The following is a 22,578-nucleotide window of genomic DNA, read 5'->3' on the forward strand; positions in this document are numbered from 1 at the left end:
TTCCTGTAGTTGAAGTCGAATATCTCGGGTCGTTTTAGGGGTTTTCCAAATAAGTAAAGACTGGTCGTTAATTTTTTGGGTTGGGCTTTCCGGTGTTTTATCCCTTTGGAAGCCGTTATTTTTACCTTTTTCGACGTTGGCGTTGCTATTTTCTAACAAAAAAGGGTTTAAAAGTGGTTTTGCCAAGTTCACCGGCCATAACCCCGTCGTACGCCAACCAGATTGAATGGTTTTTGCTATAAATGCTTTTGATCTGGCTTTTCGATAGCAAAGTAGAAAGTTTCGTTTCCCAACAACCGTTGAACAGCAAAACTGGTTTACAAATCCCAGGTGACGTCGATAAGCTTCCTTTAACGGCCCAAAAACCGATAAATCCAACGGTTGAAGAACGTGTGACGAATGAGGGGGTAAATATAGGAGTTGAATATTGTTTTGCAAGCAAAGAAGCATAAATTCGTCCGTTATATGTGATCCATGGCCATCCAGAACTAATAACCGCTTTTCAGGGGTTAAAGGTTGGGTATACGGAATAAACACCTTTTTTAACCATTCGATACCTGTTTCATTATTTGTCCACCCGTTTTCGGTTGCATGAAATTGCCAGGTATCGAAAGGACTTAAATCAGCTGGAAACCATTGTTGCTGTACGTTTTTCCCCTTAAATATAACGAGGGGAGGTATAACAGCCCCCGTAGCTGATACACATTCGATTATGCTCGTCCAACCCCGCGTTCCAGGCTCTTTTCGCTGTAATGGCCGGATTTTATTACGCCCTAACACCAGGCCATTAGATCCTTTGCCTTCCATTATACCTGTTTCGTCCATATTCCAACGGTTGGCCGGTTTTATAGTATCGACAACGGGATTTTTCAAATAGGACCACCAAGATTTAATTACCTCGGTTGTAGCCCCATTAACCCGGGCATTTTCTATTCGCCGGGGTCTTTGGGTTTTCAAAATTGGATATCGGGCTATAAAACGGCTAACCCAATGTTTCCCAAGGCTTTTTCTTTCTCCGGCGGCCTGAAGAATTCGTTCCGCAAAATAGCGTAGTTCTTGATGCGTTGGCGGAAGGCCTAACGCGGCCTGCGCAAGTACCCAATCTGCCAAATAGGTTTCCTGCTCCTGTGAAAGCCTTTGACAAAATCTTTTCGCTTGTTGAATTGACTGGGCCCCCTTTAAACGATCGTGAAGGGTACTCCGAGGAATACCCCATTTTTGCGAGGTTTTGTGAACTGATTTGCCATTTCTTATGTCAGAAATGGCAGCAAGAAGCTGATTTTCAGTGTACTGTTTCATTGGAAGGTTTGGAGCAAGAATCTTCAAAAATCAAGTTCTAAAGTGAAAAATTCGTCTAGATATTTATAAAATAAAACAAAGGGTTGACGTGGCTGAGTAGATATTTTTAGGGGCCGGACTTTAGGGGGGTCGGAGATGTGGAGCTCAACGTTATGCAAAGGAGCGCTACGCAAATATACAGCCCGCCACAACCAAATAAAAAGGGCCTGTATTAAATCCCTCGCCAGCCGGCCGGAGTTGAACGTCGAATCGGAACCCGACTTACGTGGCGTTAACCCTAACCAGCACCCGGATCTCGACCCCGATCCCGACCCCGATCCCAACCCCAACCGCAACGGCCCTAACGGCCCCGGAAGCCTTATTACAACCCCTATTCGCTCCGGAGCTCGTACGTACCGCAACGGCCTAAGGGCGGACTTTGCTGTTATTAACGGAATATCTAAATATTATTACGACGTCCAAATCGTCGCAATTAATAAAATTCCGCTAATACGGGCCCGTTTGCTACGTTAACGGAAGCCGCTAACGAAAAGCGACGGAAATACCAATTCTTGGACCCTTTTTTCCACCCTATTATTATAAGCGCCGGAGGCTTAATGGAAAAAAGCACCGCACTTGTGTCACGAAAGCGATCCCAATGAGACAAGGCTGCAATATAGGGGCGATTCTATTCGAAGATCTAAAGCTAAGTGTTAAGGAAGAAGAAAGGCACGCAGTGCCAATCGCGTACACGCGCCTAAGCGAGCAAATAACAAACGAACCCTGGCGCCTGGTCACGTGAGGTGGAGCTAGTCACGGTTGGCAGTCGCCCAGGCACGCCACTCCGTAACAATAGCAACGCCAACGTCGAAAAAAGTAAAAATAACGATTTGCAAAGGAATCAAACACCGGAAAGCCCAATCCAAAAAATTAACGACCCGTCTTTACTTATTTGGAAAACCCCTAAAATGACCCGAGATATCGAGTTCAACTGCGAAAAATTTCCCGGTCCGAAAAAAGCAACGCCACGTCCCGGCTTATGTTCACAAAAGTTCAAAAAAGCTTTGAAGCCAAGGACATTTTATTGGCTGAAGCCCAGCAAAAAATCAGTTTGTTGGAAGCACAATTGGAGGCAATACGGCCGGCAAAAAGAAGAAGGGTGGTTCCAGATCCAAACGAGCTTTTAGTCAGCAAAAAGAATATTTTTAAATTACAGAAAACCGATAAGGAGGGTTTGGAGGTTCCTAGTGATGGAGAGGAGGTTAGTGAACCGGAAGAGCCTGACAACGATTGTATTATTGTGCGTTGATAATTTTATATTTAAATCGGGCTGTTAAAGGACGCATTTGCTGTTAGATTTTAAGGGGCGCCCATCCGCCGGGGGGGGGGGGGGGGGCCATCAGGGGTGGCCAACTTCATGTCATAACCGGCTTGCCATCCCTGAACTTGGACATGATCGTCGACAGATCCTGAACTAGCAGCCGATCGTTGTCCCTAATTCCACCTATCTCATCTTCGCCGATTCGAACAGGTACGTCCTCATTGTAATACAAAACTGCGGTCTCTGGTTTATCCTTGGATTTGCCTGTCAAATGAAATAGCTTTTGAGGCTCTTTCAGTTTCAGCTCTTCCATATTACAACGCTCCAAAGCGATTGTTATCTTGGTGCCTTCGATGCTAACTTCGTGCGATTCCTTGTCATATTTATGTGGTCTAAGCGAATGGCGAATATCCGGGGCATATTTAATATCGCCGTCCCAATCGTTTGCGGTAAGTAAGAGATACACTCGCTCGTCGCTGCCTTTGTAAAGCTTGAGAATGTCGTAGCCTATCAGAACCGGGATAGGTGGCGAAACATTTGTGTACGTTTGGTTCATCACCGTATTGAGCCATTCATCATCTTTGAAAATTTTGTTCCAAACCTGCATTGCTTTTTCTTGCTCCGGGTGAAGATTCGCATTGATCCCAACCTGCGCCAGCCCTCTTTTTAAAATAAATGCGAGATACAGGAGGTAAATGTTTTGTAATCGTGTCGAAGATTTCTTGGGGTAAATTCTCGAAAGCTCCGAGCTTCTTTTGTTCAAACATGGCATCTGATACAAAATAAACTACCCGGCGTATCGTGCCTGCAAACAAGTATTAAGCAGCGCAGCGAGGGTCTCTTTATAAGCTTTCACTGGTGCACCCTGTCTATTATCTGCGTTGGGGATCTGCGGAACCCTAGACTTCGGAAACAGAATCCATCTCCAGCATCCCATTTTCGGTCCGGATTTTCTGAAAGCCACCCTAAAACAGCTGTACGGAAAACAGGATTCCTGTTCCTGTGCTTGTAGCACCGCGACGACTTCGATCAGGGTTCTGAAGTCATGGACCAGATATTGTCCTCTGACGATGTCCTGTTTGAGGAGTTAGTTCCACCTTTCCACCCCATTTAATTGAAAATTGGAACCCTCAAAAAGTTATTTTGCATTTTCTGGTTTTATCCTTTTGTACCGCAGTCCCTACCACTTGACGCCCTTGGAATCACACGACAATCTAATTGCATTTTATTCCGCATTGAACATGACTTCAGGGATCCTTAACTCATCGTTTGTTGTTCGTTGCCAACCATGCGATGGACGACATTTTCCCTCGCTTTCTCCTACCTCTTTTATCCATCCGAAAGTAGTCCTACGAAGAAAACGCCGCCAAGGCCTGAGTTTCTGCGAAAGCGCACAACGTTCGGAACTTCTTTCGGCATCCCGGGTGACAATGCGACATTTGACTACGTACGTCTGTTCGTGCTTGGAACAAAACTACGACTGACATGTAGCCGTAGGTTATTGTCGGAGGTGGCAACGCCGGTCTTGCCGTAGCCGCCCGTCTTGCGCAACAGCAGAAAGGAACGGTGGCGGTCATCGAAGCCGGCAGCTTTTATGAGATTGAGAACAGCAATATGAGCGAGGTTCCGGCATTTGCTAGCATATTCACGAGCAAAGGTGTCCACGATTGGCAGTTAAAAAAACGCTGCGCCTTTCGCTGGAACTGGTCGGCGAACGCGACGGGGAGCGCGAGCGCTCTTTTTCAGGGAGGGTGCGACTGAGGAACCGGCCGCTGATCACATCGTCAAGTTCGAGAACAATTCTCCGGGGCCTGTAAGCTTTCGAGCTTGGCTGCAAAGACCTCTTCGAGCCAGCTGCCGACTGTTTCCACGTTTTCCAACTCCTGCTGCAGTGTTTTGATGGCCAGGGCCGGGAGGCTGGAGTACCTTCCGCGGCCAGCCGGCTGAGGCGCGTTAGCGGTGCGCGTGTCGAGAGATACGTGTCCCGACTCGGCCTGGCCCTGCGGCAAAGCCTGCGGCGTGCTCTGCGGGCGCGCGCGGCGGTTTGAGACCTCTGGTGAGGCTATGACGACCGGCGCCCGGAGGGCGAAAATTCTTCAGCTGTTAAGCTTATTGGTGTGTTTGGGTGTGAATCGCTAACAAAGTGGGTCTGACCCATGAATGGTGGAGGATCTGGGGATGACGGGGCGGATATGGTAGGGTAGGTAGTTGTGAACAGCTTCACTTTGAGTGCGTGTTAGCATGTTTTTTGGTTCAATCTGGGTGTTGTTATTTGGGCTATTTTGTTAAGCATTTTTGGCCGGCTTCACGTGATACCCCCAGCGGCCACCCCCTGTTGACCTTGTGGCTGAATTTCGTCGGTACTGGCTAGCTTGTACTGTTTGACGAAATGCACTGTGGATGTATCCACGTGGAGGCGGTTTAGCGATTCTTGTCGGTGATATAACTGCGGTCAAAAAATGAAGTTTGTCATAACGCGTCTCTTTCAGCTAGTTGTTACTCTATTTGATGTACGACGGACTATAAGTGCAAAACTCGACTCATGATAGGATACAACCTCTTAACAGGGTGCTTGGGCCACCTCTTAAGCCAACGGAATGCCTGTCTTAAGTGACTCCATCTCGTTTGGGCCAAGAAACTGGTCCGTGCAAAACCAAGCAAAGTACTTCTCTTCCCCGGCATCTGGTGCGACGGCGGCCTGATGCTCTTCGACTATTGCCAGCAGTTGCTTTTTGTTCTTAGCGAACAGCTTCAAGTACTTGATCGTCGCATCGCCGTTGTTCTTCAAATAGGACTCCATTACCTCCCCACAGCTCGTCACCATGCGACTAACCTGAAACGTGTCGCGGCCGGAGGTGCTCCCAAGACCCATGGCCTTCCCGGATTCGGCCGAGCCGCGCGCAACATGGTGGATAAGGATGGTCAGATTGGGCAAGAAGGCGTCGGACGGCATGTACCGCTCGGTGAAGTACTGGACGAATTTATGGTGCTCCTTTGCCTTGATTAGGCGGAAGAGCTCCATGGACCGCTTGTGCATGCCGAAGTAGTCGAACATGAGGATTGGCTCCTCCTCAAACAGCTTGCCCTTTAGCACTGCAAGGAGCTGGAGGGTGCCGACATGCCGCGTATTGCGCCACTTGCGACCCAGAAGGGCTCGTGTTTGGGCTATAGGGCCATTTGTACTGGCCGTTTTGGAGACGGCTGTTATTGTAGACTCCTTAAACAGCTCTTCGAGAAATTTGCCGACCTCGGCGGCTTCAATGCTGCGGAGGGGTGTATATCCCGGGGTGTGTTGCAAATATCGGTTGCGGACGAGATTGACGGCCTTGGTGGCAGTAGGCTTTAGACGCCTGGCGCCGCCTACGCCGTCCGGCTTGTGGAAGTCTCCTTGCTTCTTCCGAGAATCTTTGGCAAACCTGGTGGCGGATGATATGCCCGTGACCAGCTCAAGTCGGTTCAAGGACTGCGCTGCGTCTTTTGGTCGATCGCCGACAAAGATGTTACTCTCTCCGTGGATTTTGAGGAAGAGCTCCATGTCTGGCCAAGCGAACTTGAGGCCGGGAGTCAACTGAACCAGGTTGTAGAGGAAAGCCAGCTGCTGCACATCGAACCACTGCGACAGGAGAGACTGCCCGATGATCTGCATGCGGACCTTGAGGGAGAAGACCAAGATACCGCAAATGACAGGGTTTCGTGAGAATAAGAGCTGCTGGGCGCCAGACCGATTGTTTTTGTCGATCACGGAGTAGGCATCCATTCTTATTGCCAAAAGAGGATCTCCTTCGATCCAGGTCGCGATGAGGTTCCGTATCTCTTCAATCTCCAGGTCTCCCTCTTTGGGCCAGAATTCCGGGTGCGGGTGAGTTTTGGATAGTTTGAAATAGTCGTCGATGGTTCTCGCGATGCATAAGCCGCTCATACGAAGGTCCGCGGCGGCGCTCAGGCGGCAGTAGCGAGTAGCGTGGTGGGCGTCGAGGACGACTTGAGAGGCAAAGCAGTGCCACAAGTTGAAATCTTTAGTAGTGTAATACTCGACGAAGCCGGCGGTGATCTCGTCGCGCACAGGCAAAAGGGCGCCAAAATTTGCAACCACGCAATATTCGGGAAGAAGCTCCAGCAAAAGAATCTTGTCCTCATTGAATTTTTCGACAACGGACATCTTGAGTCGATCCGCCTTGGCGTTATAGTTGCCGTAGTAACCTGGCTTGTAAACTGGAATGTTGCCGTTTTTGATAACGGCGAGAAATGACTGTAGCAGGACTCCGGTGGGAAAGAACGCAAATTCAGCGATATCTGACAGTTCCTCATTGTAAGGCAGGCCGCCCTGCTGTGGTAGGGGTGGGTGCAATGAGATCCCTGCCAGCTGGGCAGCCACGGAAACAACCAGTTGTTGCAGGCCTACTCCTCCTACAGGGAATTGGTGCTGGAGGTCCTCCAAGACATCTTGGACCAAATCTCGCGCCAGCTGCAGGGCGGTGTCTGTGACTACAGCGGCAGTCGCGAGATCGACCTTGGAGCAGCTATATTCAGTCCACTAAGCAGTATTAGAATTACGAACGGGCCCCAAAAGATGTACTGGTAGTGGTAGGACTTACGGTGTCGGACAAAAAGCGTCTCCAGTTTGACAAATCATGGAGCAAGCATAGAATTCTGAAAAAGGGCTGGGACAGGAAGTCGTCATCAGGTTCCTCTGCGTCATTCTCGACAACTTCCAGCTGGACAACACTAGTAGTAGTTGACGCTGCTGATTCATCTTCAGCGTCTTCGACAACGAGAGAAGCAAACCGATTAACCCAAGCGGGCGCGGACGAGTCGCGATCTTCGACTACGCCAGTAGGTTTCTTGTCGCGGTGGGCAGTGCTCGTTGAGCCAGATGACGGCGTTGTTTCCCAGGAAAGAAGCTCGCAGATTTCTTCCAAAACCTGAATAAAATGGGCATGTCTTTTGTCGACGGCATCGCGACCCCGTCCTAAAAACCACAAAGTCACATTCTTACGGAGCGCAATAGCACGTTTGGCAACGTTGAGCATCCGGGAGGGCGCTTTGAGGCTGGTGTTAGAAATAGCTCGCGCGAGCGTCAAAAGCTCCCCTACAGTGACTTGGTATTTAGCTGCCTTGGATGCAGAGCCTGTGATTAAATGATTGTAAGCTTTTGAGCCATAGAGCTCCAAAATCCTGCCTTGAAACAGCGCAAACTCAGGCGGTAGAAAGACCTAGGCTGACCGGTATCTTTTTTCTTCCTCTTGGCCGCTGGAGTGGAAGAAAGACAGGCAGGTTCAAGGCCAACCTTCTTCGCAAAGTTGACCAGCCATATTGCGAACCGGTTAGTGTCGTTTTTGTACTGCCTGTAACTATCCTGGAGGAAGCTAGGAAGCATTGTAGCGGCTACTAAGCTCTGCGTGTGGGATGACTACTTCAGTCTAGCAGGACCCGACTAAAACTCGCGAGGTAAAAAAGATCGCGACGGCAGCGCGACCACATAAAGTGGGTATTGAGTTCACCGCATTAAAAAACCCCCCGCTTTCATAATAAGGTGGGGTTAAGGGGTTAACTATATTACGTCAGCTTGTGTACCCCCTGGGACTGTGATTGGAGATCAGGTGTTCCAACTACATAGTCGTTGGACCAATGTTACCTCGTCATACCACTTACTTGTCCTCAATACTGTCACGGCCAGGGTAAGCATAGCACGGAAGCTAGTCTATTGGCGCCTATCGACGAAGATTCTACTCTGAGGAGAGGAAAGGAAACAAACAAAGTTCTGAGCTTGACGCGACGTAGATAAAGGTATCACCCTGGTGGGTCGTTGGTCCAGGGTCAGGGTTAGGGTCTGGTGATCTCATGGTCCAAATGTCACACTACCCCCTTCCAAACCTCGTATGTCGACGCAGGAGATCATGCGAGGCTCTTGTCAAGTTAACCATGTCGTCGCTTTTTCCTTTTACCGTTTAACTCTCCATGCTCCGCCACGTTATCCTCCTGATTCGGTTCGTCCAACTTATCCTCGGCAGCGGCTTTTATCCAGATTGCCAATCGCTTCGGCGGTCCTGCGGCATCTTTGTACTTCTTGTGGAAGTCGTCAAGGGCTGTCGCTGAATTCTTGAAGTTTTCAGCCGGGTACCACGTGTCGTCTGGATCACATCCTTGCCATGCGACCTGGTATTGCAATATCTTACTCCGGCCAAATAATCGGGACGCTAAAACTTTATCGACCACAAACTCTGGTTCTCCGTTGATCTCTTCTGGCGGAGGCGGCTCTCTTTTCTGTTGTGGTAATGGGTCCATTGCGGCTTTGCGGAGGCGGTCTGCGTGGAACAAATTTTTTCCTTTAAACGATTCAGGTACGTCCAAAACATAGCTATATCCTCGTTCTTCTAGAATCTGCCATGGTCCGGTCCACTGTGAATCCAATCTGGTCGTCGGTGCGGTCGTCGGAAACCCTTTTTTCTTGACGAAAACATAGTCGTTAACCCCAAAATCTACTGGTCGCCGCTTTTTGTTGGCTTGTTCTTCCTGCCTCGCCTGCGTTTTTAGCGCGTTTTGGCGAGCCAACTCTTGGACTTCTTTAGTCTGGCGGACGATCTGCAGCGCTTTTCGTTTCTGGTCTGAATCAACGGTCGTGGTTGGCAGGTCGGTGGACAGCGGGTTTCGGGGTTCGGTCCCGAGCACTACCTTTAACGGGCACATACCAAGGCTGGAATGCCACGCGGCGTTGTGGGCAAAATCCAAAGCAGGCAAATGTACGCTCCAACTGGTCTGGTATTTGTCGATATAAAACCGCAGCTTTTGGTCCAGTTCCTGGTTGGTTATCTCTACGGCACCTTGTGTTTGAGGGTGCAGGGCGCTGCCGTGTCGGTGTTTAGTACCCGTGAGTTCATTTATCGTCGCCATGAATTCGGAGATGAACGGCCCGGCGTTGTCGCTAATCCAAACGAAAGGTAGTCCTAGGAAACGGTATAGGTATCGGTAATATCGGGAGGCCAGGATTTTTGCTGTGTCGGTCTTCTGGCCCGGGATGGTGGCTATCAGGCGACTGAACTTGCAAACGAACACCCACACGTAGTCGTATCCGAACTTGTCTTTGGGCATGTCCTTTCCGTCGACTGCTACATGTTCCCAAACGTAATTCGGTATCGGTAGCGGATGTAATAGGCCCGGGGTCTTGTCGTGTCTACTTTTATTTCGCTCGCAGTCGTGACAGTTTTTGATGTATTTCCGAATGGTTTGACTCATGCCCTCCCAAAAATACCGTCTTTTGATCATTTGTATCGTCTTGTTCTGTCCTGCGTGGGCGAATATTTTGGGCTCGTGAGCTTCACGGATCAGAGCGGTCCTCAAAAAGATCTGTCCGTCTAAAGTCGTTTCCGGGACGACTAGCTTTCCTTGGTGTTGGCCTAGCTTTTGCTTTTCGTTCTCTTGTCGTATTAGGTCTACCAAATCTGCGCCGCTCACCACGTGGGCGTTTGGGTCGGCAGTGCTGACGGCGGCCACCGTAGGTGTGATCTTCTCAGGTGGGATTAAAGTCATTGTTCGTTCTTCTTTTTCCCGAGCTTTAACTGTTGGAAGGTCTGCCGTCTTGCGGGACAGGGCATCGGCGGCTATGTTGTCTTTGCCGCGGCGGTACTGAAACGTAATGTTGAAGTTGGCCAGGAAATCTGCCCAACGCACTTGTCGAGTCGAAAGGAGTCGTTTTGTGGAATAGTAAACTAAAGCTTGGTGGTCTGTAACCACGAAAAAGCTTGTCCCTAACAATTCTGGTTCGTAATGTTTCAGCGTTTGAACCACTGCCAGCAGCTCTCGGTCTTGGATCGGGTATGCGCGTTCTGCTGGGGTCATCGTTTTTGAGAAATATTCCACAGGCTTCCATTCTCCACCCGGTTGCTGTTGCCAGATTGCTCCGCCGGTCGCGTTGCGTGAGGCGTCGGTTTCTACCTTGGTCGGTCGGCCTGGGGTAAAAAATGCCATAACCGGTGCATCGCAGGCTAAACGTTTCATTTCCTCAAATGCTCGCCTCTGTTCGGGGCCCATAGCGAATTTGGCGTCTTTCTTCAACAGTCGGTTCAACGGCTCAGCGACGCTGCTGGCATGGTGGCAAAACATTCGAATGTAATTGCACAATCCCAAAAAGGAACGCACGGCTGTTTTGGACGTGAGATCTTCGAACTTCCAATCGCTAATTGCCTGCAGTTTGTCTGGATCGATACGGATGCCCAGACCTGCGTCCATAACGATGCCAAGATAATCGACCGTGGTAACGTTGAATCGAGACTTTTTAATATCTCCCTGGAGGTCGACTCGGCTTAATCGGTAAATAACCTCTTCTACTTGGTCCCAATGTTCTTCTTCGTTTCCGTCGGAATAAACCAAAACATCGTCGGCGTATGCGCTGGCGAACAAGTCCAAAAGTTCATTTAGCTGAGCGTTGATAAATGACTGCCACCAAGCTGGGCCGACCTTTAGCCCAAAGGGAAGCACCTTCCATTGAAAGGTGCCTTGTCGGGTGCGAAAAGCAGTGAGGTACTCTGAGCCAACCGCCATACGTAACCGGTTGAAAGTTCGAATAATGTCGATTTTTGTAAACCTCTTTGCATTGCGACAATTAAAAATAGTTCCGTTGACATCCGGGGCTGGTACGAATCGATCTTTCAAAAACTGGTTGATCCATCGGTAGTCGGTGCAAAAACGGCGTTCTTTGGAGTGTGGTTTAGGTACGAACAGGACAGGCGCTGGGTCGGCCTGCATACAGGGTTCGATAAACCCAATGCGCAGCAGCTCGTCGACTGTTTCCTTTTCGAGCGGCAGGAATTCCACAGGTGTTCTGTACGTCGGAGGCGATCCTGTTTTCGGCTTGTCTAGCTCCAAAATCACATCGTGCCCTGGGCGATGTGGAGGCAGGTTGGTGGAAGCTGCTTTCGAAAAGAATCCCTCCAGGTGAGCGAGTCGGGATGGCAGTTTGCTTCGGACCAGTTCGACATGGTCGGGGTCTTCATCTTCCGGGAACGGGATTGGTTCTCCCTTGTTGGTTTTCCATTGGTACGAACGGCCGACGGCAGATAGGCTGATGGCGGGTTTTTCGGGTCCAATTTCTAACGTGATGGGCTGCGTGGGTAATGGGCACGATTTCCATCGCTTTTGTCGGGGGTCGGTGTCCAGCTTGTGTTGAAGGGCGGCTATATTTACAACGGTTTGGTCCTCACTCAAAACAACCGGGGTCGGTCTGGGTTCTAAAGAGGTTGTTTGGCGCCACGGTCGTCGAAATATTTGCACCCTCTTGGTTTCCCGTTCGAATGCTCGGTCGCGCCGCTCTGCATCGGCTTGCGCAGCCGGATCGGGTTTGTCCAACATGTTCGGAAGTCTGATGGCTGGCGAGAATTTTGCCAACGATGGTGTCGTTTCAGGCCATGCGAACGTTTGCGTTTTCGGATGGATCCAAACATCCTGTTCAACTAGCCAATCCTGCCCAATAAACATATCATGTCCACTTTCCGTCACGTAAAACATTTGGTTGCTGAACCGGCGTCCATCGATTTCCAAGGTCGCTTTTAGTTTGTGCGTAATGCGTCCTGCGTCCTGTTTGCGGTAATCCGACAAAAGTAGCGGGGTTTTTAACCTTTGAAGCCGGGCTCCTAGCCGTTCTGCGGCTTGTTCAGCGATTGCTGGGCTGATTAAAAGAGAAATATCTGCTCCGGTGTTACAAAAAGCTTTAACTGATAGTGCTACGCCATTAACCTGTATTTGAGTTCGAATGATGAAAGATTTAAGTCGTGGGTTACTACCAATCTAAGCTATCGTAGATATTTGGACCACCGAGGAGGCTTGCGGCGGTCTCACTCTTTTCCCGATTCGTCTATAGTTTCCGAATTTAAGCTACTCGTTTGTTACTTCGGTTTCACTGCTTTAACATCCCTTATTCTCTCTTTTTCGGGACAATCTTTGGAATTATGGCCACCCCTTCCGCATATGAAACAGGTGTTGGCATCCCAATGCGCCTTTTTCTCCTCATAAGTCAGTGAGCGACCGGCCTTAGCCATTGTGATTGGTTCCGTTCTATCCCCTTGATAATCTTTGGGCTTGTAGCGCGAACGGACTTTCGTCGAAACTGTTTTCTGCCTGCTCCGGGTCTCGTTCTTCGTGCTGGTTTTGTCGGTGCTCTCTCGGTCTTTGCGCCTTTCTTGTGCCAGTTGGTTGCTGTAGACGGCTTTGGTAACGTATTGGCAAAACGTCTCGTAGTTTATGTCGATGTTCTCACTATCGTGCAGCAGACGGTGATCGAGGTCGGCGGGTATACATCCCCACAAGGTTTGCTTCCAATCTTCTTCCCGAACCTTTGCTTGCTGGGCTAGTGAATTAAACGTGGTAATAAACTCGTGGATATCTTGGCCCTTGCCTAGCTCAAACTCGTGTTTTTTAAGGGCTTCTTTGGCAGCTATGGACTGGTTGGGGTCGTGGTACATGGATTCTAGGATTTGGATCATTTCGGCTGTTGATAAAAAGGGGCGTGTAACTGAAACGTAACGAGTAATCATTGCTTTCTCGGCTTTGTCCTCGAGCAAATTCATCAGGTAACGCATCCGACTTTTCTCAGTCCTAAAAATGGCGACATCTTCTTCGAATTTGTCGGCCACCTTTATCAGCCAGCTATCAAATTGCGTCTTATTTCCTGCGAACTTTGGGGGTGAATCGGCTCTGGCTTTTGCTTTGTCATTGTAAGCAGGGTTGATGCCGCCTGTTCCTTGGAACTCGGTAAAGGCTGGCCAAGCGGCCATCCCTTTTGCTTTGAAACTCGTTCCGCCGAATGCACTTTCCACTGATGGCTCTCGGTGCCTTAATTCTCTGTAGGGCCTGGGGCTGGGTGTGTCGTTTCTCAACGCGTTTCTTAGCCTAAGTATTTCCGCTTCTAGCCTAGCGATCTCGCTGGCTGGGTCGTTTGCGTCGCTTATCATTCTGGGGTTGTTTTCTTGTGCGTTCACGTTGAGCTCCGGGGACCGCGAAGAAGATGCAACTTCGATTTCGTCCTCGACACTGGACTTGGTGCCTGGGCGAAAGTCTGTTTCGCTTTCTGATCGGGTCGGGTCGTCGATGGGGCGGTCTGTTTGCTCCGTCTGGTTCGTAATCAATCTTTGTAATTTCCTGCTCGCAGGTGGGTGGTCCTTCAGCCTGGGCATAGGTCGGATCGGTCGTGGTCGGGGACTGGAATTGCCGTTCCTGTCGAACTCCGGTCGGGTCGGGTCTGTCGGGTGCGGATTTATTTTCGTCGCTCGCCAGCGGCGTAAAGATAGGTTGTTGCGCCTTATTTGTTAATCGCTAGGCCAGCGATTCTTTAGAGAGTAGAATTGTGTCACGGCCAGGGTAAGCATAGCACGGAAGCTAGTCTATTGGCGCCTATCGACGAAGATTCTACTCTGAGGAGAGGAAAGGAAACAAACAAAGTTCTGAGCTTGACGCGACGTCGATAAAGGTATCACCCTGGTGGGTCGTTGGTCCAGGGTCAGGGTTAGGGTCTGGTGATCTCATGGTCCAAATGTCACAATTGGGGTTTTTAATAATTGGGGAATAAAATTATAATTGTTTTCAAATAAATATTAAAATTAACTAAAATTTAATTGCTGCTAAACAATTTTAAAATCGAATTTATTTGTGAGGATCAGGCCCCTAGACCTACCCTCAGAATCACGACTCGGCTCCACACCGAGCCAGGGATCGGACAAGGATCCACTACCTCCGGATTTAAGCGCGTCTCTTGAGCGCGTCGTCGATTGTAATTTCTCTCTTCTCTTCAGTTTAGAATTTTCGTCGATAGCGCCTAATACACTGAGGTTCTCCAATGTATGCCTGGCCGTGACATAATTCTAAACTCGCTATGATTTGCTGGTGAAGCAATTAAAATATATCGTTCAATCCCTTTATTCAATTATTCACTACGTCGGCTGTGCACGACGGTAAACTAGGCCACAGAAGACACCATTCGCGAAATCAATGTCGCCGCGTAAAAATTACGGCCCACCGATTCGCCAATCCCAACGCGTGACAAACGCAAATTCAGCAAAGCCAGATAATTTGGCTTCAAGCACTGCTACTCCCAACACCGAAGGTTCGGATCAAAACGGAGAGATTACAGTTGCCCCAGTGAGCCCAGAGCCAGTAGAGCCCGCTCCTACCAGCGCCAACACAGAGCCTGAAGAGCCCGTTGAGCCCCAATCCGACACAGAGCAAGATCAGCCAGTCGACAGCATCGAAGTTGACGGATCGTACGAGTACGAGTCAGTTTCTGAGCACCCAGGAGAGGCGCGAAGCCCTCCCCACCAACCTTCTGCCAAGACGTCAGACGGCAGGAACGAAATTCCGAAATCTCCAAGCAGAGCGCCCTCGCCTGCCGCCCAAATGAGAAGCGAAATGGCAGACGAAAGCGAAAGCACAACCGGCCAGGCTACCATCACTCAATCACAGCTGCAAGATCTTTTGGCCACCATTGCCCAACTTAAAGACCAGCTCGCCACCCGGAGTAACAATGCCACCCGTCAAACCCGCGGTATTACGCCTTTGAACAGCGCTTTTGGAGGGGCTGAGTTTAAGCCCCATGGTATCGCTGCCCGGACAGCATTTAAGCCTTACGGAAGTAACCAAAATGCTAAAAACCCTGCCTACGACAGGACGGCACGTAAAGCCGGCATCGACCCCGGCATGTTTGATGGTAATAAGGATCGTTTTGATAAATGGATCACCAAAATCGCAGATAAATTTGTAGAGGACGACGAAACTTACAAAACAGAAAGAAGCCGCATGGCGGTGATCAATTCCCTCACTGAAGGGCTTGCCAACGACCTTATCCAAGGCCGCTATGAATCCACCATTATGCCTTTCAGCAGCGCGGCCGAAATGGTCGCGACCCTAGCCGCTGTTTACCACGATGATAATCAAGCCTCCAAAGCCCGTGAGGAGCTTCGTCACTTGAAGTTTAGTCTGTCGGACAAGTCAACAGACATCCACCAGTTTATTGGCAAGGTTAACAGCCTAGCCGATAAAGCCAACATTGCCAAAACGGAACGCAAGTTGGTTCTCTATGAGCACGTTCCTGCCAGCCTGAACCCCCAGCTTCTCAGCCTATCCAAAGACCCAAATATCTCGTACGAGACCTTTGCCGGAGAAGTTGCGAATTCGGCGCTGGCCCAACAACGCGCTTGGGAGGAGCTCCGCGAGAACCGCAAAAAGAGGGAAGAGCGCCGTGAGCGTTCAGCCAGCGCCGAACGCAAACAGCGTCGACGCGAGAATCGCCGGCACAGCCAGGAAGCCAAGAACCAAACCCGCACACAGACCATTGACGCCCCGAAGTCGCCCAGCAGAGAAAACGCCAAATTGGTCACTGAGGGTAGATGCTTCCTTTGCAAAGAAGCCGGGCACCTGGCACGCAATTGCCCCCAAAAGGCCGCTCACATCGCCGCCGTTCTCGCCCTTCAACACGAAGGCGATCGAGAGGCTTGTGAACGATCCGGCCACAGCTTATCTTCGTCGGATTCGGAAAACTGCTAAGGCTGCCGGAAGTCTCCTCGGCAGTCTGCGTGCCTCAGATAGCTAAAATCGATAGATCACCTAAATCAAACACCTTTCTTGCTCCCATTCGATTGCAAGACAAAGGTCGTGGTCTTAACGCCCAAGCTCTCTGTGACACCGGAGCAGATGTGTACTTATCCATCCGACCGAGCCTCGCGAAAAAGGTCGCCCAACGTTTAGAGCTACCTATCAAAAAGCTCCCCAAACCTTTGGACTTTGGAGATTTTAACGGGAAGGTTACCGCAAGAGCCACCGAATACCTTCGGCTCACTTTGCAAATCGACGGACGACAATTCCCACGGCAGAAATTCATCCTCCTTGAAACGGCCCACGATGTGTTTATCGGACAAGAATGGTGGACGAAACATCGAGTAGGTTTATTCCCAGCTACCCGCAGCTTCGTTTGGCCCAACGACCTGCCCGCCATGGCCCAATACTCACCCGCAATCGTTGTACAACGTTCGAATCCGCCTCTGGACCTTGAGGCCCAAGCTGACGCAGTCCGCCGGGACCGCAAGATGGAACAAGAAGACCGTCGCATCCAGGTCCACAAGATACTTCGAAGCCCTAAACGCCAACACGAAAACCAGGCTCAGATCGCAGAAATTAACGCCTTCCCGACTATCCCAAAGACCGTTTCTAACAAAGGCCTGCCAGCTAATATTTGTGCCCTCCTTAACGACCCTCGTCAAGATCGATGGAAACGATCCCCGTTACCCACGGAGCCTATACCGTTGGTACCAGTAAACGATACGCCTACGACCAGCCTGAATGCGGTATCAGCCCTGCAGTGGAACAAGACTCACGATGGACGTCCCATTCCATTCCCTGCAGACGAAGACCCGGAGCACATCGCGCAAGTACGAGCCAAGTTACCCAAAGCACTTGCTCACCTCGAGGGTTTCTTTTCCAAAAAGGCGTCGACGATTCTCCCGCCTAGCCGACCCGGCTTCGACGTGGTTTTGGAACTCGAGAAACCTTTGGAGGGGAGGCCAGCCCGCTATTCGACCCCTTTCGCGATAATGGAGTTGGAAAAGGAAACCATCGACGAACTTCTGAGGATCGATTTCATTGAACGGACAATGGAGGAGACCGCAGCTTCGACTCTGTTCGTTCCTAAACCGCAATCGAAGGAGCAGCGTTTTTGTGTGGATTACCGATGGGTAAACAAATTCATCAAAGGACGACAAGTACTTGCCCCCGACGTGGCCGGGACGTTGAGCAGATGTGGAAAAGCCCGGAGGATGACCAAGATCGACATTATTCGAGCTTTTAACAGATTGCTAATGGATCCGAAGTCACGGTATTTAACGGCGTTCAAAACGCGACAAGGCACATTTCAGTGGAAGGTCCTACCCTTTGGACTGAAGGTCGGACCCGCCTGGTTCCAAGCTTTTATCAACGCTCAGCTTAATGAACTGCTGGACGCTTTCGCGAGCGCCTACGCAGACGACGTGTTGATTTATACCGAGGATAAATCGGAGCAAGTCCACTTTGAGCAAACCGAGGAGGTTATTTACAGGTTGCACAAAGCCGGACTCCAAGGCGATATCAAAAAGTCAAGTTTCGGCGTTTTCGAAATCGAGTACCTGGGTTTACTTCTAGAGATCGGTAAAGGTATCCGCATCGACCCCAAAAAGGTTGAAGCCATCACCAGCTGGCAATGGGACGACATCACCTCCGTTTCCGCAGTACGATCCTTCCTAGGCTTATGCAATTTCGTTCGGACGTTCTGCCATCACGCCAGCGAACAAGCAGAACCTCTGACCCGATTATTGAAAAAGGGAGTCCCGTTCGAAAGAGGCCCCGAGCAGAAATCTGCCTTTGAAGCGCTGAAACAACTGGTGGTCACCGCCCCCGTGATGAGTTTCTTCAAACCCGGTATGCCTGTCAGGATGGACACCGACGCCAGTGGCAGGGCCACCGCCGGTGTCGTGTGGCAGCAACAGGACGATGGCAGCTGGAAGCCAATCGGCTATTCGTCCAAAACCATGTCCCCTGCTGAACAAAACTATCCGATTCAGGACCAGGAGCTATTAGCTGTGATTAATACGCTAAAGGACTTCGAACCAGCCCTGTTGGGTACCAAGTTCTGTGTTTTCACCGATCACCAGGCCCTAATTTATTGGTCGACCAAGAAACTTTTGTCCGCTCGCCAGATACGATGGGCTGACTACCTGGCCAACTTCGACATCACCTTTAAATACCGTCCCGGCAAGGATAATGTGGCAGCCGATGCCCTTTCGCGCAAAACCATCGACAACCCTACGGTCAAGGCCCGAGCTGTGTTAGACCGCACCATTGCACTAATCCCTCCAGAAAAGATCGACTCCCGACCCGGCGAACCTCTTCCAACCATTAGCAACTTGGAACCCTCCGCACCGCAGGGAGCTGACCTGGTGGCCCTTATCCTGGAAGAAAACCTGAAACAGAACCTAGGTCACCACGACAATTTGTTAACGGTACCCGAGACTACCCAGGATGGCAAGATCTTCTTAAGAACGGCTCTCATCCGCGAAGCTCATGAGCCCAAGATCTTCGGCCATGGAGGCCAGAATAAAACCCTCAGCCGCCTGAAAAGAGATTACTGGTGGCCCGACAGAAATCGAGACGTTAAACGCTACATTAAGAATTGTCGCGAATGTCAACGCAACAAGGTACGACATGATAAGACGCCTGGGCTGTTGCACCCACTGGAGATCCCTAGACGGTGTTGGCAGCACGTAATGGTAGACGGCAAAGATATGCCCAAGGATAAAGAAGGCTATAATTACGTCTGGGTCTTCATCTGCCGATTGACCAAACTTTTGGCCACCCTACCGGGAAAAAAGACGGACACCGCGGAGACCTTGGCCATGCGGTATTATCAGACCGTGTACCGTTGGAAAGGCGTCCCCGATTTATGGCTTTCCGACAACGCCGGACCGTTTATATCCGAGTTCCTAAACACTCTAAACGAGTTGACAGGAACAAAGCATAAACATGGAAGCGCCCGCCACCCTCAAAGTCAGGGCAGCGTCGAAATTACCAACGCTGAATTGGATCAGAAAATGCGCTTTTATGTAGACAAATACCAAACGAATTGGCGACGGCATATCCCCGCTTTCGACTTCAGCCACAACTTGTCCGTCCACGCCTCTATTGGCATGGCACCGATCGAAGCAGAAACCGGAGCTCGCCCTAGAGACCCGCTCTCTTTACCTTTACCCGAAGAAGACCTGGAGACCGGTCAGCAACAAAAGGCGCTGGAAATGGTCCGCCAAGCCCGGCAAGCTCAGGAACTGGCCCGCAACAACGGACTCGGAGCGCAGATAGAGCAACAGAGGCAGGCTAATAAGAAGCGGCGACCGGTCGACTTTACGGTGGGAGATGCGGTTTACGTTAGCAAAAAGGGTTTTTCCACCGAAGCTCCTACGACCAAGTTGGACTCGCAAAATGCAGGACCATGGACGATTCTCGAGGAAAAGGGCCACAGCTTCATTCTCGACACCCCTGCCTGGTATAAAGGTAGTAAGCTGTTCCACGCCAGCCGACTGCGCAAGGCAGCAACGGATCCATTACCTCAGCAGTATCAAAAGTCGGAACCACCGGTCGAAATTAACGGAGAACCGGAGTGGGAGGTGGAGCAAGTGTTGGCCTCACGTCTATTCGGACGAAAGAAGACGTTGCAATATCAGGTATCGTGGGTCGGACTCGACCCTGATGAGACATGGTATGAGGCCCGCGACTTGAAAAATTCACCAGTACTGCTGGATACCTTTCACAGGGAGTACCCGGACGCAGCAGGACCTCCGGTAAATTTGCAACAGTGGATCAGGAGCGCAGCAGAGGATATTTTTGCGGAAGACGGACCCGAGGACAATGTTGCCGAACACGATGCGAAAGAGACACGAGAGCGGCGGAAGGCCCCGAGGAGACACACGTAACAGACTCAAGACTCTGACCGCCTACGTCGATCAGGCCTTAAAGGGGGGTAATGTGAGGATCAGGCCCCCAGACCTACCCTCAGAATCACGACTCGGCTCTACCAGCCACGCTGAGCCAGGGATCGGACAAGGGTCCACTTACTCCGGATTTAAGCGCGTCTCTTGAGCGCGTCGTTGATTGTAATTTCTCTCTTCTCTTCAGTTTAGAATTTTCGTCGATAGCGCCTAATACACTGAGGTTCTCCAATGTATGCCTGGCCGTGACATTTACCAAATATTCCATTTGGAAATTTTCCGCAATAAAATAAAAAAGGTAATATACGCGGCCATTTTTTTCCGAAAACGAATTTTGTTTTGGTTCGAATTTTTATTGCAAAAATGGTTTAATATATCCCCCGAAAAACGACGTTAAAAAATTACCGACATTTTTTCAATTTTCGCAGGATATAAACGCATTTTCCGTTTTTTATTCCAAAAACCCGATAAAAAACGACAAACCGAACGAAATTTGGCCAATTTACGACAAACCAAATTAATTTCCGTTTATATAACCGAATTTAAAAAGTTAATAATAAAATTGGATATAACCGAAAAAACCAAAATCCTCCAATTTTACCAGGGATTAAAATTAAAAATAAAAGACGAAATATCCAAATTCGACCGACCCGAGGATTTCCTCGAATACGTCGAATTTGCTATTAAATTTAACAGCCGGATTTACGAACGCCGATAGGAAAAATAAAACGGACAGCGAATATTTGTTATTTTAATTCGACAAACTAATACGGAATACAAATATTAATACCCCCAACCCATATATTATAAAAATAATGGTGGATGGCAGCAGCCCCGTTATATAGCACCCCAAACCTATAATATAATTTATAATATTTATAATAAATTTATAAATTTTAATATTATATAATATAAAAAGCCCCGTAAAAACCCCAAAAGCGGCAAATGTTTTAAATGCGATAAAATAGGGTATATCGCCAGAAATTGTCCGAAAAACCAGGAAAATATCCCTAATTTTAGGGGCAAAACCGAAAAACTGTGAGGATCAGGCCCCTAGACCTACCCTCAGAATCACGTGAGGATCAGGCCCCTAGACCTACCCTCAGAATTACGTGAGGATCAGGCCCCTAGACCTACCCTCAGAATCACGACTCGGCTCCACACCGAGCCAGGGATCGGACAAGGATCCACTACCTCCGGATTTAAGCGCGTCTCTTGAGCGCGTCGACGATTGTAATTTCTCTCTTCTCTTCAGTTTAGAATTTTCGTCGATAGCGCCTAATACACTGAGGTTCTCCAATGTATGCCTGGCCGTGACAATTTCTCTCTTCTCTTCAGTTTAGAATTTTCGTCGATAGCGCCTAATACACTGAGGTTCTCCAATGTATGCCTGGCCGTGACATTATTTATATAATAATAAACGTACTTTATATAAATTATATTCCAAATATAATTATTTTTATAACGTGGTTCATCAGGACCCCGGACATATCAGGACCCCGGACACTTTTCCTGCACAATACTACTTCCAATTTCAATTGCAACGCCAGCGTTGTTCAATTTACCTCAATGCAATCGGATATATGTACATCAGACATTTCTGCATCCTCCTGACAGGTGCGTGCATTATGTCCAGGTTTACCGCAGTTGCCGCAACGTCGTTTAGTCGCCGGCTGCGCACTACTCCCCTCCCCATTTTCATCTTTCTTTTCGTATATTAGACCATCGGCACCATTTGATTGAAGCAAATTCTGACCCTCTTGTATGGTAAATGACCCTCCTTCGCGGATACGTGTTTTTTGAGCCCTGCGCCGCTTGCTAAGCGCTTCGTTGGCCTTCCGAAGGCTGTGGTTCTCCGCTTCCAAAAGTGTGGTTCGATGAGCAATCGACTCCAACCCTTTTGCTAGCTGCTTTACAGCATTAAAAATAGGCGTTGGCGAGCTTCCCTGATGACAGTTGATTCGACTTTTAACAAGGGTAGATTGATTAACGGCTTCTGTCGGGTTGTGCGGTGTTTGAGAGACCCAGGTTTCGGTGCTGGAAAAATCAAGCTCTTTAGGTGACGGCGTCCGTAGCCTAACATCCAGCTTAGATATGACCATTTCCGGGCTATGGGGGATAATTCCCGCCCCTCGAAAACCCCCGGCCATATTTTCTTTTGTCATTGACTTTTTGTAAGCCGCTGCAAAAGCCAAAAAGAAGTCGACTTTGCTGATGTTAGTGATGTGGGCCCGGATAAAGTCGTTAATTTTTTGACCGTACGCCCGCTTAAGGACGTTAAACACTCCGACATCAAGTGGCTGGGTTAAATGAGATGAATGAGCAGGCAGGTAAAGTGGAATAATATTGTGATTTTTGCAATAGCCCTCGAATTCAGGGGATCGATGACTGCCGTGCCCATCGAGCACTAACATCCGATATACGCCTTTTGTCCGCGATTTTGTATGGTTGTCGAAATGCTGAACCCAGTCGAGGCCAGTCTCGTTGTCG

At 49.5% G+C, this 22,578-nt stretch overlaps 4 protein-coding genes across 4 annotated transcripts; 2 read left to right on the top strand and 2 right to left on the bottom strand.

Annotated features, from left to right (window-relative positions):
• Positions 1-1,434: 1,434 nt before the first annotated feature.
• MGG_15980 (uncharacterized protein) lies at positions 1,435-1,812 on the top strand (the record flags this gene model as incomplete). Its single annotated transcript, XM_003715822.1, has 1 exon — positions 1,435-1,812. One exon carries the CDS (start codon positions 1,435-1,437, stop codon positions 1,810-1,812), a length of 378 nt encoding a protein of 125 aa, XP_003715870.1.
• An 881-nt stretch (positions 1,813-2,693) lies between these two features.
• Positions 2,694-3,206, bottom strand: MGG_15482 (uncharacterized protein; the record flags this gene model as incomplete). The annotated part of the gene is made up of 1 exon (XM_003715823.1): positions 2,694-3,206. The coding sequence occupies one exon, from the start codon at positions 3,204-3,206 to the stop codon at positions 2,694-2,696; it is 513 nt and encodes a 170-aa protein (XP_003715871.1).
• Positions 3,207-3,887: 681 nt separating this feature from the next.
• Positions 3,888-4,360, top strand: MGG_08214 (uncharacterized protein; the record flags this gene model as incomplete). Its single annotated transcript, XM_003715824.1, has 2 exons — positions 3,888-4,046; positions 4,097-4,360. 2 exons carry the CDS (start codon positions 3,888-3,890, stop codon positions 4,358-4,360), a joined length of 423 nt encoding a protein of 140 aa, XP_003715872.1.
• Positions 4,361-4,933: 573 nt separating this feature from the next.
• On the bottom strand, positions 4,934-8,060 carry MGG_14324 (uncharacterized protein). Its single transcript, XM_003715825.1, has 3 exons — positions 7,823-8,060; positions 7,195-7,727; positions 4,934-7,133 (listed from the first exon to the last, which is right to left on the bottom strand). The coding sequence occupies exons 1-3, from the start codon at positions 7,974-7,976 to the stop codon at positions 5,184-5,186; spliced, it is 2,637 nt and encodes an 878-aa protein (XP_003715873.1). The 5' UTR covers positions 7,977-8,060; the 3' UTR covers positions 4,934-5,183.
• Positions 8,061-22,578: the final 14,518 nt, after the last annotated feature.

Source organism: Pyricularia oryzae, chromosome 2 (assembly GCF_000002495.2).
Source record: "Pyricularia oryzae 70-15 chromosome 2, whole genome shotgun sequence".
Lineage (NCBI taxonomy): Eukaryota > Fungi > Ascomycota > Sordariomycetes > Magnaporthales > Pyriculariaceae > Pyricularia > Pyricularia oryzae.